General features: G+C 45.3%; 2 protein-coding genes across 12 annotated transcripts in view; both read right to left on the reverse strand.

The window, feature by feature from the left end:
• The window catches only part of LOC131678824 (longitudinals lacking protein, isoforms A/B/D/L), a 573802-nt gene that overhangs the window by 316009 nt on the left and 234825 nt on the right, over positions 1–22968 (reverse strand). The window lies entirely within an intron of this gene.
• On the reverse strand, positions 5295–6089 carry LOC131676040 (uncharacterized). The gene has a single exon (XM_058955168.1). It carries the CDS (start codon positions 6087–6089, stop codon positions 5295–5297), a length of 795 nt encoding a protein of 264 aa, XP_058811151.1.

The raw sequence follows: 22968 nt of genomic DNA on the forward strand, positions 1-22968 counted from the left end.
TTTGCTCTCCTTCCGAGCAAATTGCCTATAATTTCCGCAATAAAACGCTGTGGTAGTTTTTTCTTGGTATTGAATACCGTTTCCGGAATTCGGAGTAGTTATTCTAGATTGTACAACTACGAAACGACCTTTTAGTATAATTTCGCGAGTCGGTCCGAAAGTCATCATTACATATCTGATTGTACTCCACACAGTTTGCGATATTGAAATCGTAACTTTACTCTTTCCCCCCACATTTGAAAAAAACGCTCCATAGAAAGACTGCAATATGTAGATGTAGCAACAAAAAAATCGATACTCAAACACCGGACACAAAATCCCGCTCACTTGGTGGTTTCTGTCTCCGAACCGAGAACAATGGGCCACTAGGCAGAAGGCCACCCACCCCGGTCCCCTCCTAATCAGCAGGAATCAACTGGGGAGAACGAGAAGTGCACGCAATTCCCCATTCACCCCGCTTTCAGAATGGGTGCACTATTTTTCGGAATTGACACAAAAAGAACTGGAGCCGGGTTGGGGTGGTTCGGGTGGGAGGAAAAAAAATTTAATAGCATGTGAACCGTACGAGTAGGGTAAAGAGCGTGTGGGTGGTGAGTCACGCGCGGAAAAAGAAGGTGTCACACTGCACCGAAGCGGGTTACGGGCGGGGTTCCGTACCCGAAGAGCGGTGCGGCGGGGACGCGTTCATTCATTCATTGCATCAGAGCGAATGAGGCCGCGCGTTCGCTCATTCAGTGCAATTGATTGATTTCATGGTTGCGTTTTTCGAGCTTCTAATATTTTTCCACGGTACTGACTGGTTTCAGTTTTTAGGTTTACTTGCTCGAGAGTCTTGTTTGTCGTTGCCATATATTGATTTACTTCTGGTTGCTTTAATGTATGCACTTTGAAGGCAATTTGGAACAATTTTAGAATGGTTCATTAATTTATTTGAAAGGATGTTTGTGACTTCGAGGAAACGGGTTACTGTATGTAGTTATGAAGGGACATATTAGCATTTGGAAACCTGTGTAGTTATGTGTGTAAAAAGCAGGGCCATGTTTTCTGTTTGTTAGTGGAGTTTGCAAATATTGATTTTATAAAGGTATTTATAATTCTAAAACCTTCAAATTTTGAGAAAGTTCCGATTAAAAACTGTCAGATTTATAACTAAATGTAACGTGTCTTCAATTTGCTGCAGCCGAAATAGTGTCAAAATATTGTAAATAACAGTTTTAGTTTGGTTAGTTTAGCAACTAATATACGATTATCATACTTTTTCAACGTTTTAACATCAAAAAGCTATGGCGGATATCTTTATAATTTTTGCGTCGGCTATTTTCACGAATATACCGCATAAATCATAAAAGATTGAACGCAATCGAATAATTAGTTTGTGATACTGAGTTGACTGAATTTAACAAATGAAAGCAAAAACAAGGGTTGATTTTAATCTTCCTAATGCTTTAACATAAATTTATATATGCACCAGAGTTGAAATTCTGCTTCTTAACAGTCCATTTTTAATAGTTTCTTAGTATATTTAGTTCATAGGATAGGTGTCGATCCCTAGAAGGACTTATTGACTTATTTTTTTGCAAATCTCTCTCTCTCTCTATCTCTCTTTCTCTCTCTCTCTCTCTCTCTCTCTCTTTCTCTCTCTCTCTCTGCGATTCCGAAGGGACAAGATCTACAAAACACCAATTTAGTAATTTTTCTGCAACAGACAGGAAGCAGATTAAATTAGCTCAGCCGGCACGTTCTCCACGCTATTCGGAGATTTGTGGCTTACTATGTCTTCTCATATTTATTTATCACGCACATCAACAGGCCGTACTCGGCCCCAATGATGGAAACTTAAACTAATTACATCTAAAAAACTGCAGGAATCGATTTCTTAATGATATCCGAGACAAATGAAAGTCGAAGAGGTGCGACACACGATTGAAGAGGCGTTGTAGGCCTGTGATAGCGGCATTAGCTGTTTGAATAGTTCGTCGAAACGGCACTCTCAGAAGAACGTTTCCGCGTAACGTTCTGGACCTTGCTTGGATGTTAACTCGCTCTAGTAAATCTGGAGAATCGATGCGTCCTGACAGAAGATCAGAGATGAATAAGGCTCTTGCAGTTTCTCTACGACGCTGGAGAGTATCGAGCTGGATGAGTTGACACCGACTCTCGTAGCTTGGTAGACGAACAGGATCGCGCCAAGGCAGGCGTCGAAGAGCACACCGTATAAATTTTCGTTGAACGCCTTCAATTCGATCGCTGCTGTTCATGTAATTCGGGTTCCAGACCGCCGAACAATACTCCAGCGTAGAGCGCACTAAAGAGCAGTATAGGTTTTTGAGACAGTAAATGTCTGTAAAGGATTTAGCCGTACGGAAAATGAAGCCCAGGCTTCGCGATGCTTTACCAACAACATACGAAATGTGATTCTTAAATGTAAGTTTCGAATCTAACTGCACTCCAAGATCCTTAACGCAGCTCACCCAGGAAACAAGAGCTCCAGACAAGTTATATTCAAACTCAATGGGATCTTTTTTTCTGGAGAACGATATCACAGAACATTTCGCCGGATTCAGAATCATTCGGTTGTTTTCACACCATCTGCTGAAAGTGTCGAATTGCTGCTGCAAATATTGTGCATCCGTTCGGCTCCTAATTCTGTTGAAATTTTTTAGATCATCTGCATACGACAACCGTGGTCCTTTCAGCTGATAGTTTACATCGTTGAAATAGAGAGCGAATATAAATGGTCCGAGATGACTTCCTTGCGGAATACCAGCGGAGAACAGTTTGGAGTATGCATCACCTATGTTCACACTGAGTTGACGGCCAACGAGATAGGATTGAAACCATCACAGGAGTGATCCACTGAAGCCAAGTTTTTCCAATTTAGCGGCTGCGATATCGTGATTGATTTTGTCGAAAGCTGCAGATAAGTCAGTATATATAACATCAGTTTGTTGATTCGCATCGAACCCTTCGGACACAAAAGATGTTAGAGATAGTAGATTCGTCGACGTAGATCGATTCGGCATGAATCCGTGTTGGTCTTTAGAAATGTATTCCTTACAGTGAAAAAACACTGACTCCACCACGACTAACTCAAAGAGCTTGGAAATGGCACAGAGCGCAGAAATTCCTCGATAATTGTCAATGTTTCTCTCATCGCCTTGTCAGTGACATTTTGAATAGTTGACAGAGTGGTTCCACCAAACCAGATATACACTTTTTCAAAAACACAGCAGGGACACCATCCGGCCCAGGAGATGACGATGCTTTAAGCTTGGATGCTGCTGATACAATATCCGAGTGCTCAACACGAATCTCACTCACTGACCGTTCGAGTTGGGCCACGCCGCTAGCTGCAACGTCAATCTGCTGCGAGGACAGAGTCTCACTGACGAACACAAATTTAGAGGCGAACAGTTTGCATATGGCTTGTGAATCATGCCCAACTTCACCATTCCAAAACGTTGTAGAAGGTAAGCCGGTTTCTTTCCGCTGCTCATTGACGTATCTCCAAAACGATTTAGGATCCGACTTAAGCTTACGTTGCATTTTTCGTTGGTAGTTTGAAAAACAAAAACTGTTCAGTTTTTTTTAAAATCGTTATTGAGCCTTACATAATAAGCTCTCAGTGACAAGGTACGGCGTTTGGTAAACTTTCGTAATGCTGCTCTTTTCGCAGTTTTTAGCTGACGTAGCTCGGCTGTCTGCCAGGGGGATTGATCACTTCGTTGATTACACTTTGGGACATGACGATCGATAAGGTAGCTCATTATATGGCAGAACGTTTCAGCAGCGGAGTTCACATCATCCTTGCTTAGCACAGAATCCCAGTTAATACTTTGTAAAATATTCAAAATGCTGCTATAGTCGGCCCGCTTATAATTGTAACACACGGTGGGCGCGTGGCTCGAAAACTTCATAGGCGGTACGTCCTGGAGTGTAAGATGTAGAGGCGGATAGTGGCGAACATACTTTACTAGCGGGGTGAGGGTGGTGGAAATATGCGGCGATTGATCTCTGGCATTAACGAAGCATAGATCTAAAATCCGGTCGTTCTCGTTCGTGGTGCTGTTGATCTGCTGAAGTATAGCAGTGCTATAGCCATCCAGAAGAGTAATGCTGCCAGGATGAAAAACAGATTCGTCTGGGTCGGGTTGTAGAAATCCGTTATGAACGGAACGCCACTTTATTGTAGAAAGGTTGAAATCGCCGATAATCATGATTTCGTCAGTTAGTTGCGCCATCGCGGAAACAGAAGTCAATGATTCAGAATGAGAATCAACTAGTGCAGAGTCGCGAATTTTATCGGGAGGGAAATAAACCACATATATATATATATATATATATATATATATATATATATATATATATATATATATATATATATATATATATATATATATATATATATATATATATATATATATATATATATATATATATATATATATATATATATATATATATATATATATATATATATATATATATATATATATATATATATATATATATATATATATATATATATATATATATATATATATATATACATAAATGTTCGATTTCCCAATTTTATCGCTGCCCATACTTATTCGATGCTGCTCCAAGCGTCATTTGTTATATGTTTAACTTTTAATCCACGACGCACAGCGAGCAAAACACCGCCACCGGAGGATTTTTTGCTGATGAGAGGGCTACGGTCACATCTGAGAACCTCGTAGTCAGAGCAAATCACCTGGCTGGAAAGAGTTTGCTCATTAAGCCATGTTTCTGTCAATGCGATGATGTCGTAACAGCAGTCCGAGGTAGCTAGGCGATAGGTATTTGCACAGGCATTCATGCCACCCACATTTTGATAGTATAAGTGGATGGTCGACGATTTTAGACACGGAAAGCTGACCGGCACTCCTCGATTCATTCGTCTGGAATGTACACCGGGGCGACTGGAATGACTGCTAACAGCTGAAGGCGCGGGTGAACTGCATGAATTGGTAGCACCCGTGATGGAAGTTGGAGTGCTCCTCAGGAGGTTTCCAGCTGACGGCTGACAGCGATGACTTATTAATTGACAGTCGGAAGCATTCGAGTTGCCAAAGAGGGTAATTTGGAAGTCCCCCTCTCCATTCCCAGACACAGGGACGGGACGACTGAAGATACTGCTGACTGCAAGGGGCACGACTGTGCTGGGAGGATTGGGGGATTCCATATTGCTTTGTACGGTGCGTCCCGGTTGCCGTTGATCGACCGGCGAATTGTCGGTGCGTGGTCTAAAATAACTGCTATTGGCGATGGATTTATCCCAGTCGAGGTGTTTTCCGAAACCCATGCTTCCCGTCATTAGTACGTTCTTGCCGAAAGTCGATGAACTCGCGGAAATACATCCCATCCGGCCAAGTTTCGGCATTGAGAGCCATTTCACGAAGTTGAGGATCAACACCAATTTTGAAAGAAATGAAATTAAGCCCGCTCAAATTGGCGTCTTTTTTCACTAACTTCTTCATTTCGACCGGATCGTCCGTTGAAAGGCACTCCTTAATCATAGCACCAACCTCATCTTCGGAAACGGTGGTGGCAATTTGCGACAAATAAATCCAGCATTTACTAGTAACGGGTTGAACAGTGATTGTGGGTACCTTTGCTACATCACCCTTTTTCTTGCCACACGTTAGGCTGGGGACATCGGATTTAGAAAGATATTTATCATCCTCCGTCTCGCGAGCACGTTTGGCTCCAGATCTGTTTGGAACGGGCCATGATATGGGAGTTGCAGGCAATGTCGTTGCGGATTCCACTGATTTTCTGGTTTTCTCCATTTCAACCTTTAATGCTTCAAGCGCTGTTTCATGTGCGTCGGTCAGCAAACGGAACGCTTCGCTCAATGCTGTAAAAGCTGCATTCACTGCGGAGGATTTCATTAAATCCACACTGCCGCAAAGCCAGAATATATTCGCTGAGTCGTTAATCATGTCCAATTTTGGACGAGTGAGCGTTGAACACGATAGATGCATGATTCTGTCGCAGAATCCTTGGCATTTCAGCTGATTCAAAGTGGTTACCGGCTCGGAGCACTGCAGGCAGATCGAATCCATTGCGAATCGCCTACAGGTAGGCAACAGTAGCTACTTCGCGAATAAGATTTCCCGATGTGCATCCACGGTTTCACCACAAGGATTCTATCACTACCGACGACACTTTGGGAGAACAAAATGATTATCAATTGTCACCGCACGACCAAAAATCACAAATTATCAGTCAATTGATCAATACCTGCAGCTTAGGCGAGGGCACAAACTCTATTCTAATTGAAAAATCACTTAATATACACAAAAAACAATCCAAAATACGAGAACGAAAATAAACAAACTGATTCACAACAGTGTTACCAGTGTTCTCATCATATTGCAGGTGGGAAGTGAAAAAGAGGAGGAAAACAAAGGTAGCGAAATGGAAAATTCTAACACAATACAATCACAATATAGAATCGTAAACCAACCTGAGTTCTCCACTCGTAAATAAATAATGAATCCTACTGATGAAGCCTATAGCTCTTTGTCATAACGGTTTATGAGCAATAAAATGTAGGAAACAAAAATAGGTCAAATAGAATGCATTGCCGATCTAATACCAACGGTTTGTTAGCTTGCTGGGAACGAGCTAGTTTGCAATTTCATATAATATACTGACCTTATGTAGGGTCGTGCTACTTAAGTATTCCATCCATTTAGAGTTTCTCAAATTGCTGTCTAAGCTACACCAAATGGTGTGATAGGCATAAGGATCGCATCTGACTATGAGTGAAAAACCTTCACTCCTCCATACAAACCTTTTGGAACCATCAGAAGGTATAGGAGGCAACTATGATGGAGAATTGACATATTATCTGTCTATGGTATTAACAGTCAGATTGACTGTGAAAGTAAAAGTATTGCGAGATGTGAGCTTAGATGTTGATAAGTATGCATAGTTCATTCGTTTTCGAGCGCTCCATCGAGATACAAGTGTTTTGTTTCCAGTCCGTGCGATAAAAAATAGTGCTAATCCGCGTTCAAGGATATCTTGCGCATTCTCTGCCTCTTCGAGGTTTTGAACTTTAATCTTCCCTTGTGCGTGTGTTAACCGTTAGACCGCATTCCTCAGCGTTTTGATCGCAAAGTGAGGATTGAACAGTAACCAGCTATATAAGCAGGACTGGTGCGTCGTGGGAAACAAATATACAGATAAATGAAATCTACCTTTTTTGATACATTTACGGCTTCTTCCCGTCTGCGCGATTGCTGAACCCGTGCGTTGACGGTGTCCATTGCTACTTCCCCGGATGGTCACATGGAGATCGAGTCGACTCCTAAGGCTCTCCCTCGACCCAAACAATATCCAGAGCTCTCGACCGGTCCCTTTGTGATCTTCTTTCGGCCCAAAACAAAATCGCTGAATCTATTACAGATTTCGAAAGACCTGACGGAATGGTTCTCGGCTGTGACCGAAATGAAAAAGGTCCGCACAGACAAGATGAGGGTCGTGCTGGCTAACTCAAAGCAGGCAAACGATATTGCTTGATGCGAGCATTTTACGAAGGACTATTACGTGTATATTCCAGCTGTAAAAGCACAGTCTGAAGGTGTTGTCACCGATGAGAGTTTGACATGCGAGGATCTGCTGCAGTACGGTGCTGGCCGTGACCGCTTAATTCAGCCAGTGAAAATACTTGAGTGCAAGCATTTGCACTCAGTAGTAGTTGCGGGGGATAGTTCGAAAACGTACCCCCAATCAAACTCCTATCGAGTGACCTTCGCTGGTGCCGCTTTGCCGAACTACATCCTCTTGCACAAGGTTCGTCTGACTGTGCGTCTGTTTGCACCGCGGGTCATGAATTGTACTAAGTGTAAACAATTGGGTCACACAGCCACCCATTGTAGCAATAAGGCACGCTGTGGAAAGTGCGATGAGAATCATGCGGATGATTCGTACAGTAAGAATGCTGAGAGGTGTCCTTACTGTGCAGAGATTCTGCATGATATTTTGGCATGTCCCGCGTACAAACTACGCGGGGATAAACTAAAACGTTCCCTTGCGGGACGATCCGAACGTTCTTTCGCAGAAATGCAGAAGAAAGCTACGTCAGCATCCTCAACAAACATTTATGCTCACTTGCCTCCTGCCGAGGGCGAGGCGTGTGACCCACAAGAGGGAAAATCTACTAGGGTTCCTAGAAGTTATAGGAAGAGGAGGAACATTTCCTCTCCTAAAGTTCCTTGTAAAGGCCAGAAGGTATCCCTTGATGGGGCTCCGACAGTGACATCTATTGGAAGTATTGCAACCAAACAGAAGAAAGTATCTCCTGGCCTCGGAGGATTAAACTCAGAGAAGGAGTTCTCAGAACTTTCCGGAACATCAAAAACCCCAAGTGTTCCTCTATTTCAATTGGAGAATAATCGCGGCACTGGAATTATCAAACTCTCGGGCATTGTGGACTGGATAATAAAAACTTTCAATATTACTGATCTTATTAAAAGTCTTGTGTTAGCTTTTCTCCCTACAGTAAGCACATTTTTGAAGCATTTGACTGCTAAATGGCCCCTCCTATCAGCGATTGTATCCTTCGATGGCTTACTCATCGAAGGAGGTCACGGATTTGATCACTGTTCTACAGAGGAATTGCAGAAGTATCATCCCGAAAATCGATTCCTTCAAAACTTTTATAAATGGTTTGAGTTGCGATGCATTTGCGTTATGTGAAACTTGGTTAACTTCCGATATAAACCCAAACTTCCACGATTTTAATACTATTCGCTTGGATCGAGATACCCCCAACGGAGGAGTACTTTTGGGGATCAAAAAGTGCAATTCCTTCTACAGAATTAACCTTCCCTCGATACCAGGCATTGGAAATCGTCGCTTGTCATGTAACAATCAAAGGCAAAGATATTTGCATAGCTTCAATATCCAACACCGCGATTGGGCACCGCCGGCTACATAACATCATAGAATCCCTGTCTGCACCGCGACTTGAACTCTCACGGAACGGAATAGGGTTGCGTTTATGATAATAACCGTTCTTGTTTACTTCAGAATATTTGCGACAACTTCAATATGACAATTCTAAACACGGGTAAAATGACACGGACCCATATCATTTGGGCGCTCTGCCCAAGTGCATTTGATTTATCGCTTTGCTCAACCTCACTACAGTTAGATTGCGCGTGGAAGGTAATCCCTGATTCCCACGGTAGTAACCATCTGCCGATCGTAGTCTCGATCACCAACAGCTCAAAACCATTGGAATCAATCAATATTTCGTATGACCTCTCACGAAATATCGATTGGAAGAGCTATGCTGCCGCGATATCCGACAACATCGAATCTACTCAATAACTTCTTCCGGAGGAAGAGTACAGCTTTTTGGCTGGCTTGATTCTCTACAGTGCGAATCAAGCTCAGACTAAGCCAGTACCCGGCGCGAACATACAAACACGTTCTCCCAATCCCTGGTAGGATAAAGAGTGCTCAGACGTGTAGGCGGAGAAGGCCCCCGCGTATGAGACCTTCCGGAACGACGGGTTACCTGCTAGTTTTCGACAGTACGCGATGTTAGACAAGCGAGTGAAGAGTTTGATAAAAAGCCGGTTTGTCGACGAATTAACGAAAGAAACATCGATGAGCACTCTTTGGGGAACAGCTCAACGTATGCGAAATCGAAACAGTACTAATGAGAACGTGGAATATTCAAACCGTTGGATACTCGATTTCGCCAACAAGGTTTGTCCGGATTCCGTCCCGGCACATAAGATCTACCGCTCCGCGTTCCCTCACGATAACGCGAACGAAACACTTTTTTCGATGGTGAAATTCTCACTTGCTCTCTTGTCAGTGGCATCAGTGCATCAGTGTTCTTAGATATTAAGGGGGCTTTTGATTCAGTTTCGATCAACATTCGTTCAGAGAAGCTGCACCAGCATGGTCTTTCAGCGACTTTAGACAACTTTTTACTAAACTTGAGGGCTCAGACATGAGCCTTTTCCAGGGCTCATGTCTAAGCCCTCTGTTATACGATTTCTATGTCAGCGATATTGATGAATGTCTTGACAATTCCTGCACGTTAAGGCAACTTGCAGACGATGGCGTGGTTTCTGTAACGGGACCCAAAGCTGTCGATCTACAAGGACCATTACAGAATACCTTGGACAATTTGTTGGCTTGGGCTATTAAGCTGGGTATCGAATTCTCCACGAAGAAAACTGAGCTAGTTGTATTTTCTAGGAAGCGCGATTCAGCACAATTACAGCTTCTATTAATGGGTCAAACTATCGCTCAGGTCTTCACAGTAAAATATCTAGGGGTCTGGTTTGACTTGAAAGGTACTTGGGGATGCCACATTAGGTATCTGAAACAGAAATGCCAACAAAGGATCAACTTTCTTCGTACAATAACCGGAACGTGGTGGGACCTAATTAGGTTGTATCAAACAACGATGCTGTCGGTAATGGAATGCGATGCTTCTGCTTTCGCTCCGCTGCGAACATACATTTCATCAAACTCGAAAGAATTCAGTATCGTTGTTTGCGTATCGCCTTAGGATGCCTGTAGTTGACCCATACGATGAGTCTCGAAGTCCTGTCGGGCGTTCTCCCGCTGAAAAATCGATTGTGGGAACTCTCATATCGATTGCTCATTCGATGCGATATCTTGAACCCGGTGGTGATTGAAAATTTCGAAAGGCTTGTTGAGCTCAATTCTCAGACCCGTTTCATATCCCTGTACTTTGACTACATGGCGCAGAATATTAACCCTTCTTCTTACAATCCCAACCGTGTGCATTTGATAAATACTTCTGAATCTACTATTTTCTTCAACACATGTAAGAAGAGATCTGTGGAATTCCGGACCACATACGCCCACAAGTGGTTCCAAACATTTTTTATAATAAATTCCGAGAAGTCGACTGCTCTAAGATATTTTATACTGACGGATCAAACCTCGAAGGGTCCACTGGCTTCGGTATTTTCAATCAAAAGTTCGCCGATTGTTACATACATAGTGGCCCTACTTCAGTTTACGCCGCAGAGTTAGTTGCTATTTAGGATACCATTGGAGTCATTGACACTTTACCCGCAGACCATTACTTACTTCATCGTTTCAGATAGCCTCAGTTCCATTGACGCTATCCGCTCGATGAAACATGGAAAGCACTCCTCGTATTTTTTGGGGAAAATACGGGAGCTACTGAGTGCTTTATCTGACAAACCTTTCCAGATTACCTTGGTAACTCTGCTAGCGAATGACGGATCTCAATAGTAGCATGTCTGTAATAATATACGTACCTGGAACTATTGAGAACCAGAGCTACAGGTCCAAAGCCCTGGTAAAGGAGGATGGTTGTGATGATCTGGGCCGCGGTCACCACGTAAAGCAAGATAGGGAATAACCCCAATTCCAAGCCGTGAGGCGACCCGTGCCGAGGGATGAATGATCGAGGGGGTGAAAAAGATGTTCGATCGTTAACGGAGCCTGTGGGGTACCTGGGCAACCCCCACAGTAAGCGTCCCTTACCACGTTAATGCGGAGCTCTGGCGTGGCGGACATTTATTCTCGCGCTACTCGTGGGTACAAACATGGAGATAAACAAAAACAAAACAAATAAACAAACGGAGGTGCCTTTGCTAGAGGTGGTTTGGCGAGGTCTCCCTCTTGTGGGGAGAGTAGTGGAGCGACGAGTGCTGCATCTGATAGCACCAGTGACCCCCCAGCAGTGGTAGGAAATAGCCCTACCAACGCACTGGACGGGCCACTATCCGCGATGCGCAAAGTGGTGGAGCAGCTCGATTCAATAATCGAGTTCACTAGCGCAAAGCAAAACATAAGCAAGGAGTTGAAGCAGAGCCTCCTGGTGCTCCGAAAAGCTGTTCGTGTCGCAAGACAGGAACAGCAGGCTTACGCCAAGAGGGTGGAATGTCGGGAGAAATCCGACAGAGAAACCCAGACAATGGCCTCCAAGAGGGAGGGAAGAGAGAAGGTCGATACAGATACTCAGACAGTGGCCTTCACCTTCTATGGAGCAGCCATGTCGCTCGAAGCGGAGGCCGAGTTCCCCTCGAAGGGAAAAGGCAAGGGCAATCACAAGACGGCGTCGAACGCGAAGCGCCCTAGGAAGTCGCCAGGCGAGGGTGCAAAAACCGGCACCACACGGCGTGCAACCGTTAAGGCCAAACGCCGTTTGGCCGAGGTAGGCGAGGGCGAGAGTGACCTCGCTGGGCAGAGCGATGGTACCAGCAACCCGGCGCAACCGGGGCAGGACCCCTGGACGCTGGTCGCCAAGGACAGAGGCGAGGCCTTGTGGTTAAAAACCGACAAGGATAAATACGCCGACGTCCTAAAGTCGATGAAGGCGGCCGAAAGCCTCTCGGCCCTTGGGCAAGATGTGCGTAGCGTGAGACGCACCAACACGGGAGAAATGCTTTTGGTGCTGAAGCGAGGCGCACAATCTAGTGCGGTGTACAAGGCCTTGGCTCAAGAGGTCCTTGGTGAAGGCGCCCAGGTCAGGTCGCTAGGGGCGGAAATGATTCTCCAGTGCAAGCATCTGGACGAGTTCACGACCGCAGAAGATGTCGTCGCAGCCGTTAAGGAGCAATGCGACGTGACAATCGAGCGGGCCTCTGTGCGTTTTAGAGTGGGACCCTCTGGCACCCAAGTAGCCTACCTCAGGCTACTGAAGGCGGATGCCAAAAAGGTAACCGAGAAAGGTAAGCTGAAGATCGGCTGGTCGGTATGCCCAATTAGCATACCCCAGCCGCCTTCAGTGGATAGGTGCTATCGGTGCCTTGAGTCCGGCCACAAATCCTACGAGTGCAAGGGCATAGACAGGAGCAAACTATGTCATCGCTGTGGCGAGGAGGGGCACAAGGAGCGGGGTTGCACTAAGGCGCACAAGTGCCTTATCTGCACCGCTAAGAAGCAAGCCCATAAACATGCTATGGGCGGACCTTCGTGTCCCACATCTCCGGCGTATTGGGCTCGTGGATACTGGTATCTGCGCTTGTGGCTACGGCTATCACGATATCGAGCACATTGTCTGGGCGTGCATCGAATGCAGTTTCGCCAGGTCTCTGCTAATGGACACCCTCCGGGTCCGAGGAAGTCACCCAATGTCTCGGTTGGAGATGTTACGGCAAGCCGCGATCTTCTCTATATGTCCTTCGTACACACCTTTCTAAAAACCATCAATATACAGATTTAACTTTCCCTTTTATTTTCCTTATCATTCTCAGAAGTGCCCACTTCCGCCTGAACCATACACCCATGACGGTTTGATGCGACTCCAAGGCGACACCAAACATCTCTGTCGAATGAGCCAACAAACACGGGACCTATAGCACAAACATCACACAACTTGAAGTCTATCCGATCCGCACTTGAGTCGTACTACGAAATCGTTTGTGGAAACCCCTGCCGACTCGAGGCGGACTACCCGGCGTTCCAGTACATATTTCCTGATGAAGACCACCGAGTCTGTAACCTATGCCGTTGATCTCCCGATGCCTGAAACTGAAAGTTAATATTTTCTTCCCGTGCCACCTTTGTCCACTCTTCCTCCCCTGACTCTTATACCCAGTGGTATCACCCCCCTCCACAAAATATCTTCCCGAAGCATTTAGCTCTTTCTGTATCATCTAGTTCTACCTATTATATTATTTAATCTTATTGAAAATGCCCAACTCTACTACCACAAAAATAACTCTAATTAATCTCCCCGAATCTTTACAAAATTAAATCACGCTCTCTAGTTATTCCTAGTTTTAAGATAGTTATAAAAATTGTCCCCCTTAGTATAAAATTAATTGCTTCAATAATCTCCCTGCTAAAAATGTCCCATTTTGTCATAAAAACTAAATGACCCCCCTAATCTTACGAATATTATATTACCCTCTGTGTATATGTATAAGATAGCTATAAATTCTCCTTAGTTTCCTTTAAAAAAGTCAATGTGTAATCCCCTAGTTTTAAGTAATTTAAAATATAAAATAAAACAAAATTGGCCAAACCAGCTTAAGCTAACGCAAACATGCTTTATCAAATAAACGAATGGAAAAAAAAATAACTTCATGACTTTCGATACATATATTGATTAGATCAGCTTTATCGTAAATTTCGGCTACTCGAAATAGATCAATCTGGTCAGAAGCACTTTTAATATCAAGCAGTAATTTGGAAGTGCATTTTCATTATTTTGGAAAATCTCAATATCGCGTAGCAATTGTTGCCATTATCATCATTATCAACATCACCATCAGAGTACCCGATTCTAATTTCAACCGTCGCAACCCTCCGCCATCAGATTCTCCGTCAAGGTGCATCTCACCGTGCACCGTCATCGCAACCCCGCGTGCAATGACACCTGTCAGAAGTCACATTCTACCGTACTTGTCATTCTCAAGCGCGGGAAAAACAACAATAACACCACCAACATCCGATCCTGCTACACTCTCCCGTTCCCCTTTCCAATATCACCTGTCCATCACCCTCAAAGGACAATCGTTCATTCGGTGAACGCATAAAGCACTTACGGTGGACTTGTCCGCAGTTTGATGCGCTTCACTTATGCAAATTTGATGTAAAAATATGCGTCAATTGCCACAGTTCTCTGTCTCTCGTGTTTCCCCGACTTCAACTACCAGCCAGCCAGTCAGCTAACGAGCAGCACCGTGGAACTCGGTGGAGAGCACTGATGACGAACGCGGACAGACATCGACGACCGCAGTGGTAAGCTAACCGCTGCTGCCACCGATTCCGTGCTGGGCCGGCGGACACTCGGTGCATCGATTCGCCTGCTGGTAACAATTATTATTGATCGATGGTGTGAGCCGTGGCAACCGGTTCAAATGATGCTCATTACGGTTGGCTATCACCACGCTGCTGCCGAAGGGGAATTCACACGCGGATGTCGGTTCTAATTGAATAATAATCACAGTCATTTTGCGCGTGAGAGGGCGTGGGAGACTGATGTCAGAGGGTTTAAACGGCTTGACTTATGGGAGCTCCGCGGCACTGTAACCGAAAATCCCAGCATGGTTTGAACAAGAGCCTAATCGAATTGACCTACTGCTCCGGATATCGACCGACCTGGAGAGAAAACGCATCAGTAGCAGCGAAAGCTGGCCTCGCTTTTGGATACTTCTTATTCCTCTCCGGGATGTTCGCTAAAATTGCTGGCAATGCAAAACCTTTATGCAATACCATTTATACTGGTTTGGGGATGACGCGAGGAATGCCTGAGAGAATGAAAACGGTAGTCACAAGAGCCTCATCGTAAATGCAGCTTCAAAGTGCACGTCACGCGCATTTCTTCCTACGCTTTCTCCTCCCATGCAGCCTTGAGTTTTTCTCAGAACTCCACGATGATATTAATCTACTATAGCCAGGAGTGGGTGGGAGTAAATCGCTCTAGCCAAGTGCGTCACATAAATCCCACACCCCGTGTGCCCTGCTTGCTGTTGTTGTTGTTGTCGTTGCACACAGCTCCGTTCCGTTGCATCTCCCGCTCAAGGCTCAAGTTTCGTATTTTGATATAGGGAAGGGAGAAAGAACCGGTGTGCACTAATGAAGGGGCGACGCGGATAATCTATTATGCAAAGATGATCGTGATGCACCTGGCTGGCGCCTGCATGCCTGCCTGTAGGCATGCTCGTCTGCTGGCCTACACCTCGGAGGGAAAGTCAATGCCTATCGATACTTCATGGTATTATGCTGATTGCGTTGATTCGGTACAAATTGACAGAAAATGACAGCTTCGGCATAGTTGACAGAGTGGTGGTTAACTGCACATATTTTTTTTATTGGAATTGTAAATCTCTGAATCTTCCCTTGTTGTACCGCAACTGGGCGCTGGTTCCATTATGGGCTCATTTGCTTTTAGTGTAGAATATGGCACTAAAAGTTATAAAAGTACCGGTAATAAAGTGGTAAGCATGACTACTGCCTAAACTAAAGTACCGGTGGTAAAGGATTCTTTGGTTAAGTCTTACAAAGTGCATAGATGAATTTAGTCCATTTTTTATATTTTTTTAATTGCGTAGTAATGACAAATGATGCGATTAGTCCTATCCGACCACTAAATATTGTGTTGCACACATACATACACACATACTTAGGGGCAGAATGAACAGGAAGGACAGGAGTTCAGTGGCGCAACGACCCCCCGCCGGACCTACTGTGAATTGGGGAGTCTCGCTAGGATATGGCAGGGTTTGGATTTGGCTCTGCAAAACCTCTGAAAAAATCATAACTCCGACAGCAACTCCGACAAAGCGAATCTGTACCGCTTCTGCTAAGATCCTAAGAATGCAGTAATCTAAGATCGCAGCAATAAAAGTATCCTAGCCCAACCGGAGTGCCAACCGAGTGATTATGACATGGCGAACGTCAACGGACAGGACACTGATCACGAATTGGACGGCGACTTTGGGCTGAAAAGCGCACTGTTCTACTCATTAAGTAAGGAAGGATGACACCGACTTGAAATGGCGCGTGGGCTAACAGCATGGCTGCCTACGTCCCGACAAAACGCTGGGACAGGGCTCCGGGTACGTTTAAAACTCGTCTCCATTTAGCCCAAGCAACACTTGCAACATGCAATGGCCGCAGTTTGTTGCATAACCATTCACTTTTGCTGGTGCGCTTTTTTGGTTGCTAAATCAGTTGAATAATGGTTGATATACGCTTTTTTCAACGAATTATGTTGCAGAAACTGCAAATCAACAAACGGTGTTGGTCTGGAGTTGGTGGTACTAGGCTCGGTTGGAGCATTCCCCATTTTACACCGATCCCGCTTTGAACACTACTCTCCATGAAGGATAGTGTCGACTCTAGCATAATCTCCCTGCTTCATAGATAACCATGAGATCACAAGAGGCGACTATGCACAACGAGTGGAAATTGAAGCTCGGAATTGGGACCCAATAAATGACGAAAAACAAAGAAACTCACACATACGGTTTGGTGAGGTCAGCCACAAGCAGCTGACGCGAACAGGAGAAGGGGAAGCAACAGCAACAGCAGCAGAAGCAACAACAGCTAGAGCAGAGCGGGATGATTTACGTCCAACAGAAGCCAAAAGTAGTGACAGCGTAGTACTTGGTGGAGGAGCTCCACAAGTTTGTGGACGCGAGAAACAATGTCCATAAGGACTTTAAGAAGATGGTTCTCCGAATCCCAAAGGCGTTAGCGTCTACCGTGAAGGAGTATGACACGGTAACGCAGAGGGCTGATGTAGCTGAGCGAGCATTGGCGTCGGCTAAGGCTACTATCTTTCTGAGCCCTCCGAAGCAGAGGAAGGAGAAGCAGGTTGGAGTGGAGAACACACCAGTTTCCGTGACTCCAAAGAGGACAAGAGCCTCACCGGAAGACGGAAGACCAGGCGGGCCCAACAGGCAGACGCTTGAGGATGCTGATGTTGCCGAAAGAGAGAGCGCCACACAACCGGGAGAAAGCTGGAGTTGTAGGTCGGAAGGAGAAACACGGGAAACAGCAAAAGCGGAAGGAAGAGCGAAAAGTGGAGCAGAAGAGAAAAGGAAAACCTGCGGCTAGTCAGAAGACGCCAAAGGGAGTGTACTCGTGCTTGTCAAAGCCAATGACGCGACGACGTATGCAGCGCTGCTCAAGAAGGTTGGCGAGGACCCGGAGCTGAAAGATTTGGAAGAAGATGCTCTACGAGTTGAAGAAGGATCCATCGACAAGCAGCTCGATCTTGCAGGAGACCAGTGCAGTTACTAAATCAATGGGTGAAAAGACAGAAGTTGAAGCCTTAAATCCGGAGATGGTGATTGTGTGCAAGGACCTTGATGAAATCACGACGAAAGACGCGCTGAGAGGCGCACTGAAGCAACAGTGTAACCTGGGCGAGGTGCACATGACAATCCGGTTATAGCAGGGATACGGAGAAATGCTTCAAACGTTTGGGTTTTGTGCATTCGGCAGGGGCTTGCAAAGACCCGGATAGGTCCGGTAGCGCCGGAAATGCGGGGAGACGGGCCATATTGCGAGAGACAGCACGTAGCGGCCAAAGTGCTTGCTTCGCACTCCAGCGGACGGAAACGGCTATCAGACAGGTGGCTTTGAACGCCGTGCCTACAAGAAGGCGATGGCAGGCCAACGGTAATGGAGATAACCCAGATAAATCTGAATCACTGTGACACCGCACAGTAGCTGTTGTGGCTGTCTACGATAGCAACAATGTTTAATGTCGCTTTGATTGCAGAACCGTATCAAGTCCCCCCTGATAACGGTAACTGGGTGGCGGAAAGATCGGGAATGGCTGTAATACAAGTTATTGGTAGAGCCCCCATTCAAGAAGTGGTAGAACGCTCATACGAGGACTTCGTGATCGCCAAAATCAACGGCGTCTTCGCGTACAGCTATTACGCTGCTCCAAGGTAGACAGTGGAACAGTTCAGCCTAATGCTGGATCAGTTAACCGATCAGTTGAGCGGTCGAAAGCCGGTAGTCATTGGCATCAACAACACTTCAATGCCTGGGCACCAACACAAGAGAGTATTTCCTTCCTGCAGGAAAGCGAAGTTAGACGTACGATCGTGCAATGAACGTTCTGTTAGCATATTTCAGAGAGATGGGAGGGAGTCTATCATCGATGTCACATTCTGTAGCCATTCATTGACGACAAACTTGTGAACAGCCCCACAATGGTAAACACCTAAAAAAATGCGCAACCAACAATTCTAAGGTTGACCTGAAAGAACTCGCCACTAGCGAATTTGCAAACGCAGCGGCTCAAGTCGCGGTGCACATAGCACAACAAACGTGAGTCACTGTGTTGCTCGAAGAATTAATGATTGTTTATAGGTATCCGCGGTAAATAATCGATTTCCAATGACACCGGCTGCAGGTGTTTATACGATTGTATAGAATTTGGCTGTGCCAATATTAATTAACGTAATTATTTACATAGGCGTGGCGTTTTTATGATTGTGAGCGCATCGATACAAATGCATAATTATGTTCGGGAAATAGAGCGTTCAACTACTTACGAATAGCTTTAGTTAGAACAAGAGAACACGAGGTTCTAGCGAGAACCGAAGGCTCACTAACACTAAACCAATTAGGAAGTACTCACGTTCGGGGAACCTTCGTAAAATAATAGAAGACAGCAAGAGTTACTTTAAGATAGAGGAGAATAGGAATACATTAACATAAAAATTACAAACGAAGGAGAAAGATAGAAAGCGATGCGACACTAATACAAATATAATGTCAATCGCATGCTGAACAGGGATAGATAGTCAATAATTGAAATTTTGCTGAAGTAAGCAAGAAATTTACTATATAAACTTCAGAAGATTTAGAATCGAGGCTTTTTTTCTTTTTCTCCCTTTTTCAATTAACTCGATCAAGGCTGGGCCCCATGTACTGTGCGTACCTCTGGCTGCCAACAACCGAGATCAATTTGAGTAATAGATTGCGTAGGTGCGAAAGAATTCGCGCAGTAGGGTAGTTCAGAAAGTGTAAGTAAAAGTAGGGAAAATATATTGTTTTTTTTCTACCTATCCTTTGTGTTTCTCTTCAATTCCGCCACGGTGCGTAAGCATTTACGGCGCACTTGGATTGGAGAGTATGCAAAATGTATACGTATAGCGACCACCAGGCGATTCGCTACCGTATCGGTCAGTGGAACCTTGCTGCAGTGCGGAGCAGGATGACCCGCGAGCGAAAGTGGAAGACCTCTTCGTTGAGGCACTTCGGCCAAACGGTGGGACCGAGAACGTGGATGTGGCTGACCTATCAAGAAGAATTGTGGCAGCTTGTGTCGCCACAATGCCGCGAAAACTGGAACCACGCAATAGACGGCGTCCAGCTTACTGGTGAAACGAGACGCTTAGTACACTACGCGCTGCTCAGAGCTAGAACGCGGGCTCAGATAGCATTATCGGAGCCTGATAGAGAAGAACGCAATGAAGTTGGAATTTAAGGAAACTATGGCCACTCTAAAACGGCTGATCAGACTCAGAATGACACAAGGAGCTGTGCCAAGAAGCAGTCGCCAATCCCTTGGGTGACGCGTTCCGAGTCGTGACGGAGAAAATGAGGGTCCGACAACGCCAGCAGAAATGTGCCCGAGTAAGCAGAAGGTAATCTTCGAGGGTCTTTTCCCAAAGCACGATCCAACAATCTGGCCACCGAAACTGTACGGCGAACAGGAAGGAGCAAACACGGGCGATTGGCAAGTGACTAACGGTGAGCTCGCAGAATCATCGAAGCGACTGAAATCAAAGAAAGCTCCCAGTTCGGGTAAAATACCGAACGTGGTGCTGAAAGCTGGGCTGAAAGTTGTGATCCTGGCATATCCGGACATGTTCAGCATGGTGTTGCAGAAGTGTTCAAATGAAGGCAACTTCCCCAAAATGTGGAAGGTGCAGAAGCTGGTGTTGCTGAAGCCAGGTAAGCCACCGAGCGAAAGCTGCGATCCTGGCATATCCGAACATGTTGAAGATAGTGCTGCATAAGTGTGTAAATGAAGGCAACTACCCCGAACTGTGGAAGGTACAGCAGCTGGTGTTGCTGCCGAAACCAGGGAAGCCACCGGGCGATCCGGCCTCGTATAGGCCCATATGTCTGATGGATACACTAGGAAAACTCCTGGAAAGAATAATCCATAAAACTCCAGAAGTCGCGCAAATGGCCCACTCAGTGAGCAGCCGCTGGTGCGCTAAGAGGATTTCGGCAGATTCTTAGAGTAGCGTGCACTTAGTGAACTAGCGCGACTTCCGGAAGGTTAACATGCTGACAAAATGCACGGATGGTGAGCGCGTACTGTCCAAAATGCAGTTCAGCTACCAAAAAAGAACATCGACAGTGCTGGAGAGTACTGAGAAGGCATCCAAACAGAAACGAAGTGGAGATCGATACAACGCTCATGGTCATGATAGATAGGTGAAGAATGCATTCAACAGCGCTGCAGGGTTGCACATAATGAGGGTTTCCGGAGTGTTACTGAACGAGATGAGCGAAGGGCATAAGTCAATGTGACTCACAGCGGGTGTTCATCAGGCTCCATTATCGGTCCAACTCTTTGGAACGGGATGTACAATGGGGTCTTAACAATGCGGCTGTCCAGGAAGTTTCGCGGACGACATCACTAATAGTGATGGGTGAGAGACCTGAAGTGGAGGTGTCGGTCATAATGAGCTTTGTACTTAAAGGGCGTCTCTTCTGAAGCGTAGCACTTGGGTACTGCACCAGGCACACGCTAGTCCAAAATTGGAAACACTACTTTTGAATACACTAAGCGAGTCCTAATAGCAGAAGTCAAGTGCTATGGTTTTGAAGAGACGAAATCAAAACGTAAACCTCTCTACAGCTGCTGTTGATTCTCTGCGTGCAAGATTATGATTATGATTTACAAAAAAAATCATCAGCATCGTCCAGCACCTTCAATGACCATACTAGAGGTGTATATAAAACTATATAAAAAATGAGAATGATTTCAATTCCTTTCTGTAATTAAAGTAAAGAGCGTAATTGTTTTCTCTCCAAGAGAACTCTGGACTCCCTAAAAATGGGTGGCATGTTTCTTTTCGCTCGGGTGCTGTAAGTTCAATCGAAAATGGCGTCGAAACAGCAAGCACTCCGCGAGCGTGTTGTACAGTTTTACAAAACACATGGTCATCGTGGAAATAAGTTTACGGTAGACCAGTTTCGAGACGAAAGCGTGCCCGTGAGTACAGTTTACCGGATCCTGGCATCCCTGAGCGTGGAGAAGAAGGAGAAAGGTCGGTAGCGGCCATCCGACGAAGATTATGACGAAGAAGTAGAAGGAAGTGTTGGACAAGGACGGAACGAGTTTGCGTGACACCGGCCGAAAAGATCACTGCTCCCATACTTTGATTCACCGAACACTCAAGATGGAGGACATCATCTGTCGGAAGAAGAATCGGTCCGCCGAGTACACGGACGAGCAGATAGTAATCGTGAAATCGCAGTTCCGGTGGATGACGAAGAACTACCGTGGGCGTCGTTCGTGCTGGATGACGAAACTTACTTTCCACTCTCGAAGACCACCAGTCCAGGAAATGACAGCTATCATTCCAACGACAAGTCGGCCACACCCCCTGGAGTAAAATTTAAGTTTAAGCATAAATTTGAAAATTCTTCTGCCGTTCTTAAAGGAGCATCATGCGGATGGGAAGTACGTCTTCTGGCCGGACAAAGTGTATTCCCATTGCGCCAAAAAAACGCAGGAGAATCTTGAGCAGAAAAATTTTAAAATCGATTTCCAAAAAATCTATCTTTGATTTGGAGGAAATTTTGTTCCAAAATAGGTTATTATGTTCCCTACCTACCGACAAAAATTCAAGTTGGGCACTTTCAAGGAAAAAAATGATATTTGAAAAAAAAAATTCCTTGTCAAAACTGAATTTTTTTCAGTGTATTTTTATTCAGGGTCCATAGCCCAGACACTAGAACCCAGAATCCCGAGGAGAGGACCCAGTCTCCAGATTCCATAGCCCAGAGTCCCGAGGAGAGAAACCAGAATCCAGTGTCGCGAGTCCTTAACCCAAAATACTGAGGCGAGTCTAGAATCTAGTGTTCAGTGTCGAGAATGCAGACTCCAGAGTCCATAGCGCAGCGATCAGAACCCAGAGTTCCGAAGACAGAGCTTAGAGTCCAGAATCCAGAGTTCTGAGTGCAGAGTTCAGAGCCCAGAGTCCAAAACCTAGAATCCAGAGCCCAGACACCAGAAACCAGAGTCTAGAGTTCTTATCCCAAAATACTGAACCCAGAGTCCTCAGCACATAATCCAGAGCCCAAAGACCAAAGCCCCTAACACAAAATAGGGAGACCAGAGTTTAGAGTTCAGATTCCGGAATTCAGCATCCAGAGTACAGATTCGATAATCCAGAGTTTAGAATCTATAGCCCAGCGACCAGAATCCAGAGTCCCGAGGAGAGAGCCCAGAGTCCAGAGTCC

Source organism: Topomyia yanbarensis, chromosome 1 (genome assembly GCF_030247195.1).
Source record: "Topomyia yanbarensis strain Yona2022 chromosome 1, ASM3024719v1, whole genome shotgun sequence".
In the NCBI taxonomy this organism is placed as follows: Eukaryota; Metazoa; Arthropoda; class Insecta; order Diptera; family Culicidae; genus Topomyia; species Topomyia yanbarensis.

Bases quoted from the DNA above. Each gene is read 5' to 3' on its own strand.
- LOC131676040 (XM_058955168.1), bottom strand. From the start codon at position 6,089: ATGGATTCGATCTGCCTGCAGTGCTCCGAGCCGGTAACCACTTTGAAT.